This window comes from Homalodisca vitripennis, unplaced genomic scaffold (genome assembly GCF_021130785.1).
Source record: "Homalodisca vitripennis isolate AUS2020 unplaced genomic scaffold, UT_GWSS_2.1 ScUCBcl_957;HRSCAF=3953, whole genome shotgun sequence".
NCBI classification, from domain to species: Eukaryota; Metazoa; Arthropoda; class Insecta; order Hemiptera; family Cicadellidae; genus Homalodisca; species Homalodisca vitripennis.
Genome location: NW_025777074.1, coordinates 81142 through 97060, shown reverse-complemented (window position 1 = coordinate 97060; position 15919 = coordinate 81142). Strand labels below are relative to the sequence as shown.

Sequence of the window (15919 nt, the reverse complement as noted above, 5' to 3'; positions counted from 1 at the left end):
TGTTTTATGTTGTTAAAGCAGTGACATTGTTTGGGCCTAAACTTAACATTCTGGACTACAGGTACATGCTACTTTGGTAATACTTTATCTAAAACAAAAAATATATTTTTGAGATATACCAAACCCTTGATCATCATTCCTTGTTTAGGATTTGTTCAAACTGGATTAGTTTTTAGTTTTATTCTTTCCTCTTTTACTTTGAGCTGGCTATCGTCTAAACAAAATTGATCATATGCATTGCTGTATTTTTGAATTGTCAGTTCAATTATTTAAGATTTATTTGATATTTATTATTCAAGATTATTAATTAAAACAGTTTCTTATTTATAGAACTATTGTTAATTTATAAAATAATTTATATTTAGTAATATATTTATCAACACATAATAGTTTTACTGGAGGTATAATCAGGAAGAATATTGATTTATATACTCTAATATCTCTTCCTAGCTTAAACAGGATATTTGCAATAGTAAGAACAAAATACCTCCAATTTTTCAATAAAAATACTAGCACATTGTGAAATGTATCACGCTAAAGCCATTTACTGCTTTTATTAAGGTAACCTTGAAACAACTAGATGGTATATGAACATTTATGGCATCTAAAACACACAACGGTTCTTAGTGAAGAACAATGTCAATCAGATAAAGCACTCGTTTATTTCATAGCCTTGACGATTTCGTCTAGGAAGATGTGAACGAAACAAACAGTGACAACGTAGTTGACGTACAGACTGGGTTTACACGTTTTAAAAGGAGTATGGTAAGAATAGTTAGTTATATGAAATTATCCTTCTTAATTTAGAATATTTATCAAATAAAACTAATACAGGTTACGAAATTAAACTGTTAAATATTTCTGCACTCTCTTAGGCTAGATTTGGTCTATAATTCACCTGTTTTATACGTTTTAAGTGGCTTTTAAGATGAAAATATTTTATAATTCTTTTAAATAATTTGCATCGTAGTCAAATGTAACTGTATAATAAATTATTGTCATGTATTAACTTTATTTGTTTTGATGTGAAAGTTATACTCTACGTCTTAAGATAACTAAGTACACTTAATTATATTTTCACATATATTTACGATTTTGGTGTTTTAAAAACACTACTCAGTTCTCATTAACTGAAAACCATTTAAATTTTATTTCGCGCATTGTTTTTACAGCGTACTGGTATTTTGTTTTCAACGTTTATTCAATAAATAACTTTGTATATAATTGAGGAAATTTTGGTAACATGTCAAGATAAGAGGAAATAATTAACATATTTATATTATAAGAAATTAAAAAATCCTTATATGTGTTCTGTTAACCTCCATTTCACCTTCAACATAACAGAAAGTCTTAAGTTTAACACCGTAACATATTTGACTCCTAGAATCTTGAATCAATATCCATCTGAAAAGATCCAAAATAACCGGTGACTAAGAAATTTAAAACGAACTCCTTACATCGTTTTGATATCAGAGCCACCTAAATTACAAACAAATGCGATTTTCATTGCCGCATTAAGTGCAAAAATAAGTTCCTTGATTCCAGATTCCAGGAGTAAAAACTGTCATAGCGTTACACGTGAGACGCTGCACTAAGTGGAATGTGAAACGAAGCTAAACTTAACATTCGTATTGAATCAACCCTTCCCACCATTGCTCTATGTTATGTGTACAATGTTATAAGAAACTGTCCAGTGCTTTTAAATATATATAAAGCCAGATCCTTAGAGCGTTTAGAACACAAATTGAAGGAAAGGAGAGCCGAAAGATATTTCTATAAATGTAGCAAGATAAACTAAGTTTTAGTTAAATTTGATTAGCAAAGTATAATTTTTAAAATCTGACGTTTTCCTTATCCGTAACCAACGTAACTCCATATAATGAAAATAATAGTTGTAATCTGAAAATTTGTTTCAGGAAATGCGTTATCCATGGGTGCAACTGAATTACGTCTTTTTCATTATTACTCTGGTTTATAGTAAACCAAATAAGGTAAAATTACAAATATTGTGCAACACATTACTATTCTTAATAATTAAGCTCTAATTATAAAGTAGACTTATAAATGACATTAAACAAACGTTGACACTTTATTTCAATGTAAACATTTGACTTCGTTGTAGGTAGTTCATTATATTGGTTATTTGCCATATATGAAGGATAAAAGCACACATTTTTACCATTAGTTGTCACTGTACACAATACCATAGCTTATTTAGAGCCAAAACTAATAGATTAGATATTATATTTATTATTTAGACATGAAAAAATTTATTTCTGCCAAGTTGATCTCATGCCACAACTACATGATACCTACCAGTATGGTAGCTGTGCCGAACCCCTTGGATTTGGCAACTTGACACATTATTTTCTATCACATAATTTCTTTCAACATAAGGCATTATATTACAGAAAACATCACTATTGTTAGTAGAGGAAGTAGAAAATAGTTCTTGTAACTGACAACCTTTGACTGTACAATTATATTTTATACTTTGATAAATACAACTTCATACTTTTATAGTAAAAAAACTAACTTGAAGGTGCTTCCAAGGCTTTCTTTTTTAGAACCATGCGAATAACTATTTAATTTCTTCTTTTTTCACATTATCTTTTGAAGACGATTTTTAGTTTTAAACATCAAATATAAATGAATCTTTATAGTAAATATACGTTGTAAAACACAATGAAATATTAAATATTTTTCAAAATATTATAACTTATTGAAATAAAATCTATAATGAGACAGCGAGGGCAAACTACACAAGCTGAGGTACGTGGATGATTGCTTCATTCATAAATTCACGGCTCTCACCACCAATTCTTTTCAATAAGAAACCAAAAGCTTGTTCAATAAGAATGGCTAGTACTCAACCAAGCTATATGTGTTTTTCTCCCAAGACACAGACACTCACATGTGATAGTTAATATAAATATCACCCAAAATTTTTACTAAATTAATTTTACAATAGGGTCTCCACATAGTATAGCATTATTTTCTACAATGTATTGATTAAAGCATTAATATTTCCACCATTGTTGTTTTTTGTTACTGTACACCCCTTTAAGGTATTATTAAGGTTACTTTATCGTCACTAATATTTAAAACTTGGTCAATTTACATTTTTATTACAGCAGATAAAAACGTAGGCTATATCATATTATAGTATAACTTAAAAAAATTTTAGGTTTAAGCTACTCTTATGATAGCTTTAATGTTTAAAACCATTATATTAAATAATCTTATTAGCGAAACTTGCTAATAAAAAACATTTTTGTTATTTCAACAATAAATTATTAGCAATGAGAAAAACACTCAGACAGTTCTGAAGACGTCATGTATTCAGATGAACATGAATACTTCAAAGAATGTGTTTTCATATAGTTTATTTAAAATTATTTGCAAAAAACATAAGTATTACAGTTTTTTTCACACATTTTTATTTATAATGATTTATCAAATTCTAAGTAGGCTACCAATTATACACTGAACGGTTAACAATATATGATATACCGCTTATGACACTAACCTATTGTAAGTGATAAGGCACATAACTAATCGTCTGTAACAAACATTTTCCCTAACTGTTAAGTCACATATTAAAATTTGGCCGAATTAAATTATAAGGTTAATTTATTACTAGGTTATTTAATATTAGGTAGGTAACTACCTAAGTTTTTAGTTTATATTTTTAAAGTATTATTTAGCACTTAATATAAAATAATACCTAAGCCTATATGATAAGATAATCTATGCCTTACTTTACAAACTGAAAACTATAAGAACTACGGTGGTATTTGGAGTATGACAATGCAATGTATTAATATTACTACCCATAATTCCGTTAAATATCCACAGGTGCTAAAAATATTATAAGCTATTGTTACATTAAAACATTTATAGAAATTTGCTAGAATTTGTAATATACCAATTCTTTTTAAATTTAAATATTATTTACAGGTAAACAATGGTTTTGATGAACTCAACCCATTAACAACCCATAATAGTGAGGACGTAATACACTTCCAACCAGCAGTTAATATCAGTACAAAAAGAATAAACCCACAAAGCAGCAATAGTACTGGCAATTCTGATTTCCAAGGCAGTGTGATGTCTAACTTACTGAAGCCTCTTGACGGTGGTGAAAAACAAACTATTAATATCACAGCCGATAATGAAGTTGCTCCAAGATTTCTCGGCTTGCTTAGTGGAGTAGTAAATATGATAGCCAGCCCTTTCAAACACGCATTTATGCCAAGATCTCCACCGCCATGTACTTCACCAGCACCTCGCCCTCCAAATATAATTCACCGAACACCACCTCCTCCAACCCAAAAACCTACATCACCAGCACCACCATCGCATCAACCAATCAACATAATAGTAAATATTCCTAAAGATGTCGATGTTGATTATTATTATTGATTTAATGATATGAACATAAATAAGTATTTCTACGGAACATGGTTGATACATGTCAATGTAATTACATTATTAAATGGTATATCTTTACACTTACATTATCAAATGTTTAATTTCAATAGGCTGAGCTGTTTAATTAGAAAGGCTGTCATTGATCCGAAAGAAATTTTGCTTATGATTATTATTTGCCTATCTTTATATCTGTCTATATTACATATACAATACATACAGAAAACAAAATAATACGTAGATTTTGCACATACGTAAGTTTCCACGTTCGTTTGCAGAAATGTTAATTTATATGCAGGCAGCACTTCAATGATGATGCATGTCACACCATAGGATTTCTCTGAGTATTAGCAAAAATTTTCGCATTAGTCTTAAGAGTAATCATGATGTCACCATAAACATACCAGAATAAACAAATTTTAAAAATAAATTCAATACAATCACATAAGATTTCATGTGAAATATTTACTGATATAGTTTTAAAATATGTAAAGGAAAGCGTACTTAGTTATTTGATTTCTTAGTTCACCGGAAGTTTTAGTTTTTGAACACTGCTATGATACCTAACTTATTGAACAAAATATTAAAACGTATCATATCGGAAGATGTCTCGAGGAATATTTCGTCAGCAGATGTTGAATTATTGCATGATAATTCAGATACAAAGAGAAAAAATTAGTTTTTTTAATTTGCACGTCCAACCTTTAAATCGTCCTGGGTTCCTACAAAAATATCGCGCAGTAAGCTGAAATAATTTCTTTTGTATCTGCCGGGGAAATAAAGAAACTTATTTCCCGCCTGTTTTGACTGTCCTTCCATAGAATTATCAATACTGAAATGAGCTATATATCTGAGGCTACGCAAGAAACTTCAGCGAAATCTTTTAAGTGACATGTGGTGTGGTTTAGCTTGTAAAATTTGTATGCAAAATATTATACAATCAATACTCTTATTGTATAGCATTTAATATATTTAATTTACATAAATATTAAAAAAGCTATTTATTGTATAAATGGTCCTCCAGGGTAATATTCCCACTTAACTATGAAGATTGTTTAATTTAAGAACTATAGTATTTTGTTTTTACAAATAACCAGCCTAGATGGAATGATAATATAAAGTTGTATTGTTACACATAATTTTGTCAATACCATTCCTTTAAGTATAGTTCAATAATAGCCTTAAAAATAAGGGTTATTAACGAAGATGGCGCCAATAAAAGTTCCAAGAAACATTGTTTATTCAATCCAATAACGTTTTACAGATTATAATTTATCATGTATTTTTATCCCGGAAAGGGTTATAGTATTTTCATGCTTAGAAACAAATGGAGGTAAAGTGGTAGAGCCAAGAGTAGATTACTAATCTGGATTGACCGAAGGTAGCAAGAACGTTACAATACGTGCAGATTTGAATTTAAAATGGCATGGTAGATATGTGCAATATAATTTAACATAACTATTGTATGGCTTTAAGTTAATACAGGATAAGGAAACTTATATTATACTATAATTTTTATATTTTGATAAGATAAATACCTGGACCACATCCTTGTTTAAAATACTATTGAGTGCCTGTTTAAATAAAGGTTATTTATTGTAGATATGTGTTAAACAGTTACAGGCTTCGATCTGGGTTAAAAACCTTAAGCTGCCATGAGTTTCCAGTAGTTTGGTGCTGGTACTTTGAAAGGTTTCTAGTAGTACCTAATAGAAGTTTAAAATCTCAATTTGGTTGACTTGTGCAAAGGTAAACTGGTTAGTCCACTAGGGTTTGGTATTTTATAAAGTTTTTTTTTAACATATATATATTTTTTTTTTACTAACAGTGAACCCTCAAGGTGGCAAACTATAGTTTTAAAAGTTTGCAAAAGAAGGATGTTTAAACATTTTGGAAAGAAAAGTTTAACTTTGTAAGTAATTAAATCACTTATATGTATGTCAGCACGTCAAATCCAACCCCAAGCTGCAACTTCATAAAAATTACAAAACAAACATAGGCCTATGTTATTTTTATTAATAGGTGAAACTAAAGGTGTACTCCATATTAAGTTTAATTGCATAAATTAAACAGGCACTAGACAAAAGAAGCAAAAGCCTTTTAATAATAGACTATAAAAGAATTATTTTTACAATAACATTAAAGTTTTGAAGAAGGTTTAGAAAAAAAATTTGCAAACTGTTAGAATAAATCAACCCTTTAAGTTTGAATTGCCCTGAACATTCAAATAGCATAGGCCTACATAAAAGTTTGACATATTTCTAAGTAGAAAAATTATCAGATAAATTTAACAGTAACACTTCACTTACCTTGTGTGTAGACTAACATTAACTAACAATACTTTACAAGACTAGAATAAATTCAACACAGTAGACAAAAAAATCATCATATTAGTGCTATTAAAAATTTAAACTCTTATTAACTTATTACATGTACAAAAGGTGTAATCCGTGGGAAGAATAAATAAATAACTAAATAAATCAGGTAAGAATAACATCAATAAATTGCATTTGGAACTAAGGGTTGGTGTGGAGAGGTTAAAATTTTAAATATTCAGATGAAGAGGTGAAAGTTCGGAAAGGAAAGCAATTTATATAAAAAAACAAGAACACTTTTCATTATAAGCCAACCCATAGTAAATAATCTGGTGAAACTGAATGGGGGTATTAAATAGTAACCAGAAAGCTAAAAACTTAAAAACAAAAAGTAGGCTATTCATAGGCTGCAGTACAATAAGTGGCCACCAACTGCATCAGCCCTTCTCTTCGACTTCACTTGCACCCATCTGAGCCAAAGCTAAAATTAATATACCAAAAGGTGCTAGCTAAGTTTAAAAGTACAAGTAATTAAGTACAAGGTTTGTTTAAAGCAAGAGGCTACACTGTAGGTGGTATTAAAAGACAGGTTAAGAGTTAAACTTGGTCAGAAAAAATTTATTAATTTGGTTAAAAGTAAATTTTAAGCTTGAAAAAAATCAACCAATTACCTATGCCTAATTATTTAGTGAGAACAAGTTACCAAAGTTTATGAAATACTGCAACTCAACATTTTGAATTATTATAGAACTAGGCTTAGGTTGCAGTTGGTTGCAAGAACTGCTTGGCTCAGACCTGCACATAAAAACATGCTACTTCGAAAAAGTATCTACATTTGAGTATAAAAACAGTAAGGAGAAATTTAGAAAACTAAAAAAATTTAGAAAACGTCTACCCCCTTAAAAAAAAAACTTAAAACTAGGACTTAGCTCTCATAGTTGTGTAGAATTCTTCCGCTCCCACCGGCAAGCCTAGCCTTCCATTTCAAACCACGCTCTGCTACCAATTTGCGACGAAATTCGTACACTGAATTTGGAACGACTGGGTCCTAAATATTAAACGAGGTCGTGAAACGTTGATTGGAAGGTAGGGCCCACGATATTAACACCAAAACACCGTGCCGGTTCGTCGAGGGAGCGGGCAGCCAGCTTTGATCACAAAACTCCGACCACAGAAACTCTAAGATGTCCTCGCCCTACGGAAGCCAGAAGAGAAGCGAGCAAGAAACCTAATTCCAGATATCTGGAAAAACCTGAAAACTAGAACCAATCAAACAGGCAGAATTCCACAGAAACATCTAGAAATAGAGATAAACCATCTGGAAAAAAACAGACGACTCGACCAGCTGTAGGGAAAACAGTTCCCGGCCCGTCCAACGGCCAACAAAATAAAGTGGCAAACGCCACACAGTGATAAGACATTGGAAAATATAAAGGCATAATTTTCTAAATAATGAGAGGTTTAACAAAACGGAAACTCCCAGCACACTAGGTTTTAGACTACAAAAGCTCCCACTTCCCTGATTTTACCACGGTTTAGATGTCTATAGAATGCAAGAGCCTCTCAATAAAATCTACTCTCAGAGATCGAAATATTTTTAAGGTTACCAGTACATGTAGGAGGCTTATTATGTTGTTGAAGTTCGTATGAAATATTTACTCAAGAAAATGATATTTTTACTAAATTATTCCATTTCAGTTTCAGTTAATGGCTTCCATATATGAGTGACGGTTAATAGCAATAGTTATGGACCGAACTTTATTTGATAAGCCATTTAAATATTCGGACTATTTTGAGCAGTAATTTAAAAATGTTATTACATTGTAAAAGCGCAGCAGGATCTTAGATATTTTCATAGGTCTAACTCTTTCATACGAAACCCATAATCTATTTTCATCGTACAACGATAGATACTATCCTGCATCGTTTTATTACTGCAGTAACTCATAAACAATAATAAATGTTATACAACTAATAATAACAGTTGATTTATCGTATATTAAAATCTTAGTTTTACGCTATTATTTAGTACATATAGGGAAATAATTACTCACCAAACCCCAAAAAAGAATGGAAATTTTACATTGAAAATTAAATGATCTGTTTTTATTGCAATACCCGTTTCATTATGATTAATTCCAATTATGTATGACACGTTTGTTGTTTATTCATAATTGACAATGATAGTTGACTCTTCTCTAACTTGATTAACTAATATTCTTCTAAGATAAAAAGGAGGGTTTATTTCATTCTTGAATGTATTTCCACACCGCCTTTGTGATACTTATTATAATAAAATGTAGGAGTATTAAATAAATTAGTTTAAATAAGTGTAATTCAACATGAATACATTTCATACTTTACATAAACTTGTATTATATTTATTTTACATAGAAAGATACCTCACAAGTTTGATATGAAATTCGCTTCCATTCCCACATATTGTGTTAGAATGAATAAGATGATTTATATGTAATTGATATATGATTTGATAAATGATTACATATGTGTTATCATTTATTACATATAAATGTAAAAAAATCCTGTTTATTAAAGACAATTATTTTTTTCATTGTGGAACATATGGTCAAATTCCCTCGATATAATCAAGGGCATTAAGTTTTATTTTTGGAATAAGAAATAGTTTTGATCTATTACTTATACTTCCAAGATGTCTATTTTTAAGCTTAACATTTTAAAATTAAGTTAAATTCTAATATAAGTGCTATGCTGATGGCAAATGAGTTGAGATATGAGATAGTGAGCAAGACATAATTAACAAATCATAAAATAAGAAGTATTTTACACCAGTTCAAACTCATATAAAAGATAACACCATTATAAACAACAATATCATCAAAACTAGGAACAATCTTACAGTTTCATCGAAATATAGCGAGATAATATATACATTTATGATGACATATCTGAAAAAACAAATTTTATCAAGCATTAAAAACCATTTGAAAAGTACAGTTTTTACTTGTATCTCTATTAAATTTGCAATATTTAATTAAAGAGTTGGTTTTAAAGTTAAAAGACAGAAATTGATAGTTTTTTACGTTGTGGGTTATTTATTTACTTTTTACTAAATAGAAATTAAAACCTACTTATTAATTACCTCCATTAAACTTACACTGATTAACAAATTATGCAGATAGGTAATATACGCATTGGAAAAGAACTACGGTATTATGAAAATAAGGCATACAATAATAAATAACTGTGCATAGTTGAAAATTATATGATGACATAAGAATCCAAGCCGGAAGCAATAGTTGTCTTCCAACTAGAGAATTGTATTTAAACAGGTTATAGAGTGAAACGGTCCGTGGCGCAATGATAGCACCAGATCAGTTTATGAGACCCGCCTCTATGAACATCAGATCTATCGGGAAACAATTCTAAGATAAAGTTTTATTGTATAGACCAGCTAGATATATTTGTCCAAACGATGCTCTTATTTTTTGAGTTTAGAAGTAAACATTACAAAACTAGGTTACGATTAAATATATTATATTTACTATCACACTTTGTTTCTTTTATGTTTTTCTTCTTCGTATTTTTCTAAATATGTGTCAAGTAAATCAAAGTTATAAATTATGTGTTAATATCGCTAACGTTGTTCTAAATTCAAAGTAGTTTTGTTAATTAAAGTATCCTATACAATGATTTAATCTATATAATTCAAAGCTAAGAAAATATAGTACTAATATGTTTGCTCATAGTTAGTTACTATAATAAAAAAACAAATTTTACTAAGAATAAATTTTAAATTTAACAAAATTTGTTCCCCGTGTTCAACACAGCTGTACACCGGTAAGGTAATTTGTTCTCCCCTATTATTTATTTAAATATGTTTAACCTGTAACTTGTGATTATCATTTTTCTACCATTTTTCATATCAAACAAACTAACAAACTGGAACAATGTAGCAACCTAAGCCAAATTTGAAGTATTATAAAGCATATACATTTTTATAATTCGTTTAAAATACAACAAATAATTCCAGAAACAAAAAGTGTCATTTAAAGGAGTAATAAATTTAACAACCATTACTATAAGTTACTACCAATTTGTTTAATTTTATAAATTATGTCTGCTCGTGGCTGGAAATAATATTACAGACTGACTTATTATTTATGGACCTGACTATCCAATTTAATGTTCAGTCTGGGGTTCCCAAGGCTCCAATTTAAGGCCATGTCTTTTTACAATTGTGATTAATAACTTATGTAATTACTTTCAGTCAAAAAAGCATTGTTGAATCCCGATTATGTAAATGCTTTTTTACACATTGAAAGTGATTAAGATTCTTTAGATATACAAAATGGCCTTGATATTGTTTTAAAGATTGACTGTTGATATTCAAATGAATTTTAACATATAAAAGTGCAAATTGACGAATTTTACAAGATCTCGAACATGGATTTAGTAAAATTACATTTAAAAGTGTGTTTCAATGGCTGGAATAAAGAAATTTTGGCATTTAGGAGTTTTAATAAATCCAAATGTATTAGTTAAGTCTTATATCCATAAATGTGTATCGACAGCTTGTAAAATATGAGATTCATATTTAGATAGAGTATACACTTTAAAAAATATGGAAACATCAAAGTTATTGTGTAATGACTTGGTCAGGTCAAGATGGGAGAGTGAATCCATTATTTTGAATCAAATATATGTAACATACCAATAAGGCTTAGAGAGAATTAAAAAAAAACGCTTCATATAGTTTTGATTTTTAAAATAATTAAATTTTTATACATATATGACTACTTATGATGAGTTGCTGGATCTTATTGTGTTCCAGAGGTTATACCTGAGGAGCACATTAACATATCTGGTATTATTGTACAAACTGGTACATGGTCAGGTAGATGATCTCTCCAGTGTAGCGGCCCTGACCTATCGTGACTATAATTTTTATATTCGAAATGAACGGTTGTTTCCTTTACCTTACTCAAGCACTGTATCACGTCGCCGCTTTATTAGGATGTGAGGTGCTGCAGTTAAATAAATAGTGAGATATGATGTTGACATTTTTAATGCAAAAAGAAATGCATCCTACTCACCAGTTAATGTTTTTTATTATAGTAAGTCTTTGCATTGTAATTTAATTGTATTGTTATTATATATAAAAAAACCATACAAAAACATGATATATTAAATATAAAATGATATATTAAACATAATTGCAACAAACTAGAAAATACATAAACAATTTCAAATTTAAAAGAAATACTTTTAATGGCTAATATAACTAATAGTCAATCCTAAAATAATTTATTAACGTTTTAAGAATATTGCAACGAGATAAATCATTAAAAACGTACGAGCTACTTTTACTCTTGGTCTGTATGGTTTTATAGTCTGCGGTATATTTTTTACACAAATGTGAAAGACCACAATACTGATATTTTTGAGTGTACTGAGACATTCTAAATAACGCATTTTAGTCATTTGTATTTACTTGTTAAAAGAATTTTATTCTGAATAGTATAACCATTAAATATATTATGAAAAATCAATAAATATCCTTAAACTATCGGAAAACATAAATCATGAAACCTATAAACCCAGTTCTACTCACTAGACACAATATATTAAGAGATTTCAGATAATATATGAAGTCATAAATTGTACGATACAGTTAAATTTTGTCGATGAGATACATATATAATTTAGATATAGTACCATAAAATATATCCAGCTAAACGAGGATGTTGTTTTTAAAAGGGTATAATATTTTTCAGAACATTAACAAAAAAAATATAGCACTTTAAAAGCGTTGTTTACGTTTTTAAATACAATATCCTTTTTTAATAATCCCTAAAGAAGTTTAAATAATTATATTTTTGTATACATTATAGTAATTAACTGAAGATTTATTTGAAACCTATAGTTTATACATTATATTGAAGGTAGCGTGTGCTACAAGGACTTACAGGAACCATAAAGGAGTCACTGTCCAGCCACACCTCTTCAGTTTTAATTGGCTCCTACAATGATTGCTTAGTTCTTAAACTTATTGAAGAAGGTTCACATTTGGGTTCTCAGCAAATAGCCAATAATGTACAAACTTAATAAACGGCAGCTCTCAATGTGGGCCATGCATTGTTAGAGTAAAACTACTCTAAATCAGTTATTTATTATTTGATTTAATACTTTTTGTGTCCATTATATTTATGAACAAACCCTCAATAAATTAACAATTTTACAATTCTTGAAAACATTCTAGTTTTTAAGATATTCAAAGTTTAAACGTTTTAATTACAGTGGTATAAATATTTAAATAAAAATGCATAAACATACGTAAAGGTCTTTCAAAATGCAAATTTGTACGATATTCTCCACATAAACTAAGCACGTTAAAATAGCATGCGTGAGTTATTGACAAAATCTCAAAGTATCCGCCTTTCTTACTACCTGTATGGACTAATTCATCATGCCCAGAATGAGCTAGTTCAACTAACGAGAATAGTTCAATTTGTATAAAAGTTTCTGCGCACTTCTACTTCTCAAATATTATATTTTTCATTTTCGGAAAGCGTGAGGGCCTGTATCCTTAATTAAGAACTTAAATATTTGTTGTATACTTTAGCATTTAATGATCATGCTGTAGATTAATATAGTTGTTAATTAAAACACGTACAAGTTACATATACTTCAGTAAATGTAATGTATTTTATAAATAAATTTTACACAAGTACCGTGTAAGTGATAATTTGTAATCAGAATTGCAAGAATGCCACAATACATATGATATGTCATTCTTAATATATCAGAGTCACAATTTTTATGTAATGTCGTTTCGTTGAATATCTTCCTTTTTTGCTGTGAGCTCAAATTAAAAAGTAAAACCCGATTGTAAACGGTATAGAACAGATATCTAAAGTCTACTAAGGGAATCTCGTTGAGTTAATAATGAGATCAAATTAATAGCATTTCATTGCTCGTTATCATAATTAAACGCGTCAATTTGATAAATAGTTCTTTTCTTTAACTCAGTACTAACAATGTACTGTGTTATATGTTCATTTAATACATGAAACATAACATATAGAAATTACTGCGAAATTACGGACACTTCAATGTATTACGCTACAGAAGTGATTGTTAAAATCTTAATGAATTAATTATGCAAGCAATAGTCAATGCCGAACAGGTTATACTAGGAAATTTTTAATAATATTACTTTGCATTGTAATAACCCGTTGGAATCGGAATTGTGGAATAATTATTAAATATATTTTCCTTCAATATTGATTTTTAATGTGATTTGCCATGACAACTAACTTATATGCATGTAATTAACCAATTGAAACAGTCCTCGTCTGAAACGTCAGATAAATTAGTCAAAGTACTTTAACATCAGCAGGGAAAGTTTCTTTGGTTAGTAAGGTTCACACATCACTGATTACTGTTCCAATTAGTAGATTAAATATGGTTACTACCAGCATGATAACTTGAAACATTTAAATAACCTCTGATTGGATCTGATACTTGAGTTATAATATAACAATTTTTAGTATAATTTACTAAAACAGTGTTTTATGACAAATATTAAAATTTTTATTACATTTAAGGCTTTGTGCTTTATAAGTGGGCACTTGAATTGAGTAACAAATATTATATAATTATTTACTTTACTTGTTTTTTCTTTACAGGTATATTTTTTCTAGATACTTACGAATAGTTGACAAATATTACATGTAATATGTACGCCACAATTAGCAAGCCGTGTGTTGGTATATATTTTTATTCCTACATGTATTTTTAAGTGTTATTTTAGTTTTACACTCCAACTGCTTTCCCCCAAAAGATTTTAACAGTGAGAATCTAAAAGGATTGTTCCGATAGTACTTATCTATTCTACTATATAAAATATTATGGTATTTTTATTATTGTATGTGTCCTATTTAATCTCGTAAGAATTCTGGACTGGTTTTACTGATATATTTTATAGACAGTCTTAGTATCCCTTGTTAGAATGTAGGCATATTCCAACCCGAAAATATCTCTGGAATAAAGCCAAATCATCTGTAAACTTGAAAAAAATGCATCTTGGTCTTTAAAGTTACATTACACCAAGCAATAATTAACAAATCAAATGGTATGTTAAATAAGTAACTATTTTATATAAACATTGTTTATGCTAGCATAACTATATGATTAATTCATTTTATTTCTATTAGCTTTTTTGTAAAAATTTTGTTACGTATTTTTGAAAGCATAATGTAATATTGATAGAAACCAAACCCATTACACTTCCCTTTCTGTAACTTCTGTTGTGCACAAACGAAGATAATGTCCAGATTAGGCAATTAAAAGTTTTCTTACAAATATTTTTAAATGTATGTTTTAGGAAATATTAAGTAAGCAGTGGTTGTTTAGTACTGTGTTGTAAAGACAAGGTTACTACATAAGTTTAAACATAAATTTAAATAAATCTAAATCTTATAAAACACAAATTATTTGTCTTTTGATAGAAGGCTTCTCAGATTTGGGTGTGGGCATCTTCAGGGCAACAAATCACTGAGTTCTGTTACAGCTACAACTACTACTAGTGAATGAAATAAGACTACTCTTTCAATAGTACTTCGTTTTCGATCGTACTACATCCCTTAGTAGATTGTAGAGACCTGTATAAATAATTATGTAGGAATCTTGGAGATGTCGCAAAGGCACATAAATTGCAGTGCCAGAGATAACACATCTGCCATGAGAAACAAAACATATACATGCTTACCTTCGTAAATGGTTCTATCCAATATTTTATGTTTAATAGTAAATTAACACGCATTTCAAGTAAGAATAACTATTATGTAGTTAGACATGATTTTCAGATTATAGGAATCTTGGAGATGTCGCAAAGCCTAATAAAATTGCAGTGCCAGATAACACATCTGAAATGAGAAACACAACATATACATGCTTAGCTTCGTAAATGGTTCTATCCAATATTTTATGGTTAATAGTAAATTAACACGCATTTCAAGTAAGAATAACTATTATGTAGTTAGACATGATTTTCAGATTATAGGAATCTTGGAGATGTCGCAAAGCCTAATAAAATTGCAGTGCCAGATAACACATCTGAAATGAGAAACACAACATATACATGCTTAGCTTCGTAAATGGTTCTATCCAATATTTTATGGTTAATAGTA

The 15919-nt window shown here is 29.2% G+C and overlaps 1 protein-coding gene across 1 annotated transcript; it reads left to right on the top strand.

Moving 5' to 3' along the window:
- The first annotated feature begins 630 nt into the window (after positions 1 to 630).
- LOC124371119 (rho GTPase-activating protein gacO-like) lies at positions 631 to 5661 on the top strand. Its single transcript, XM_046829433.1, has 3 exons — positions 631 to 765; positions 1917 to 1991; positions 3961 to 5661. Exons 1-3 carry the CDS (start codon positions 763 to 765, stop codon positions 4423 to 4425), a joined length of 543 nt encoding a protein of 180 aa, XP_046685389.1. The 5' UTR covers positions 631 to 762; the 3' UTR covers positions 4426 to 5661.
- Positions 5662 to 15919: the final 10258 nt, after the last annotated feature.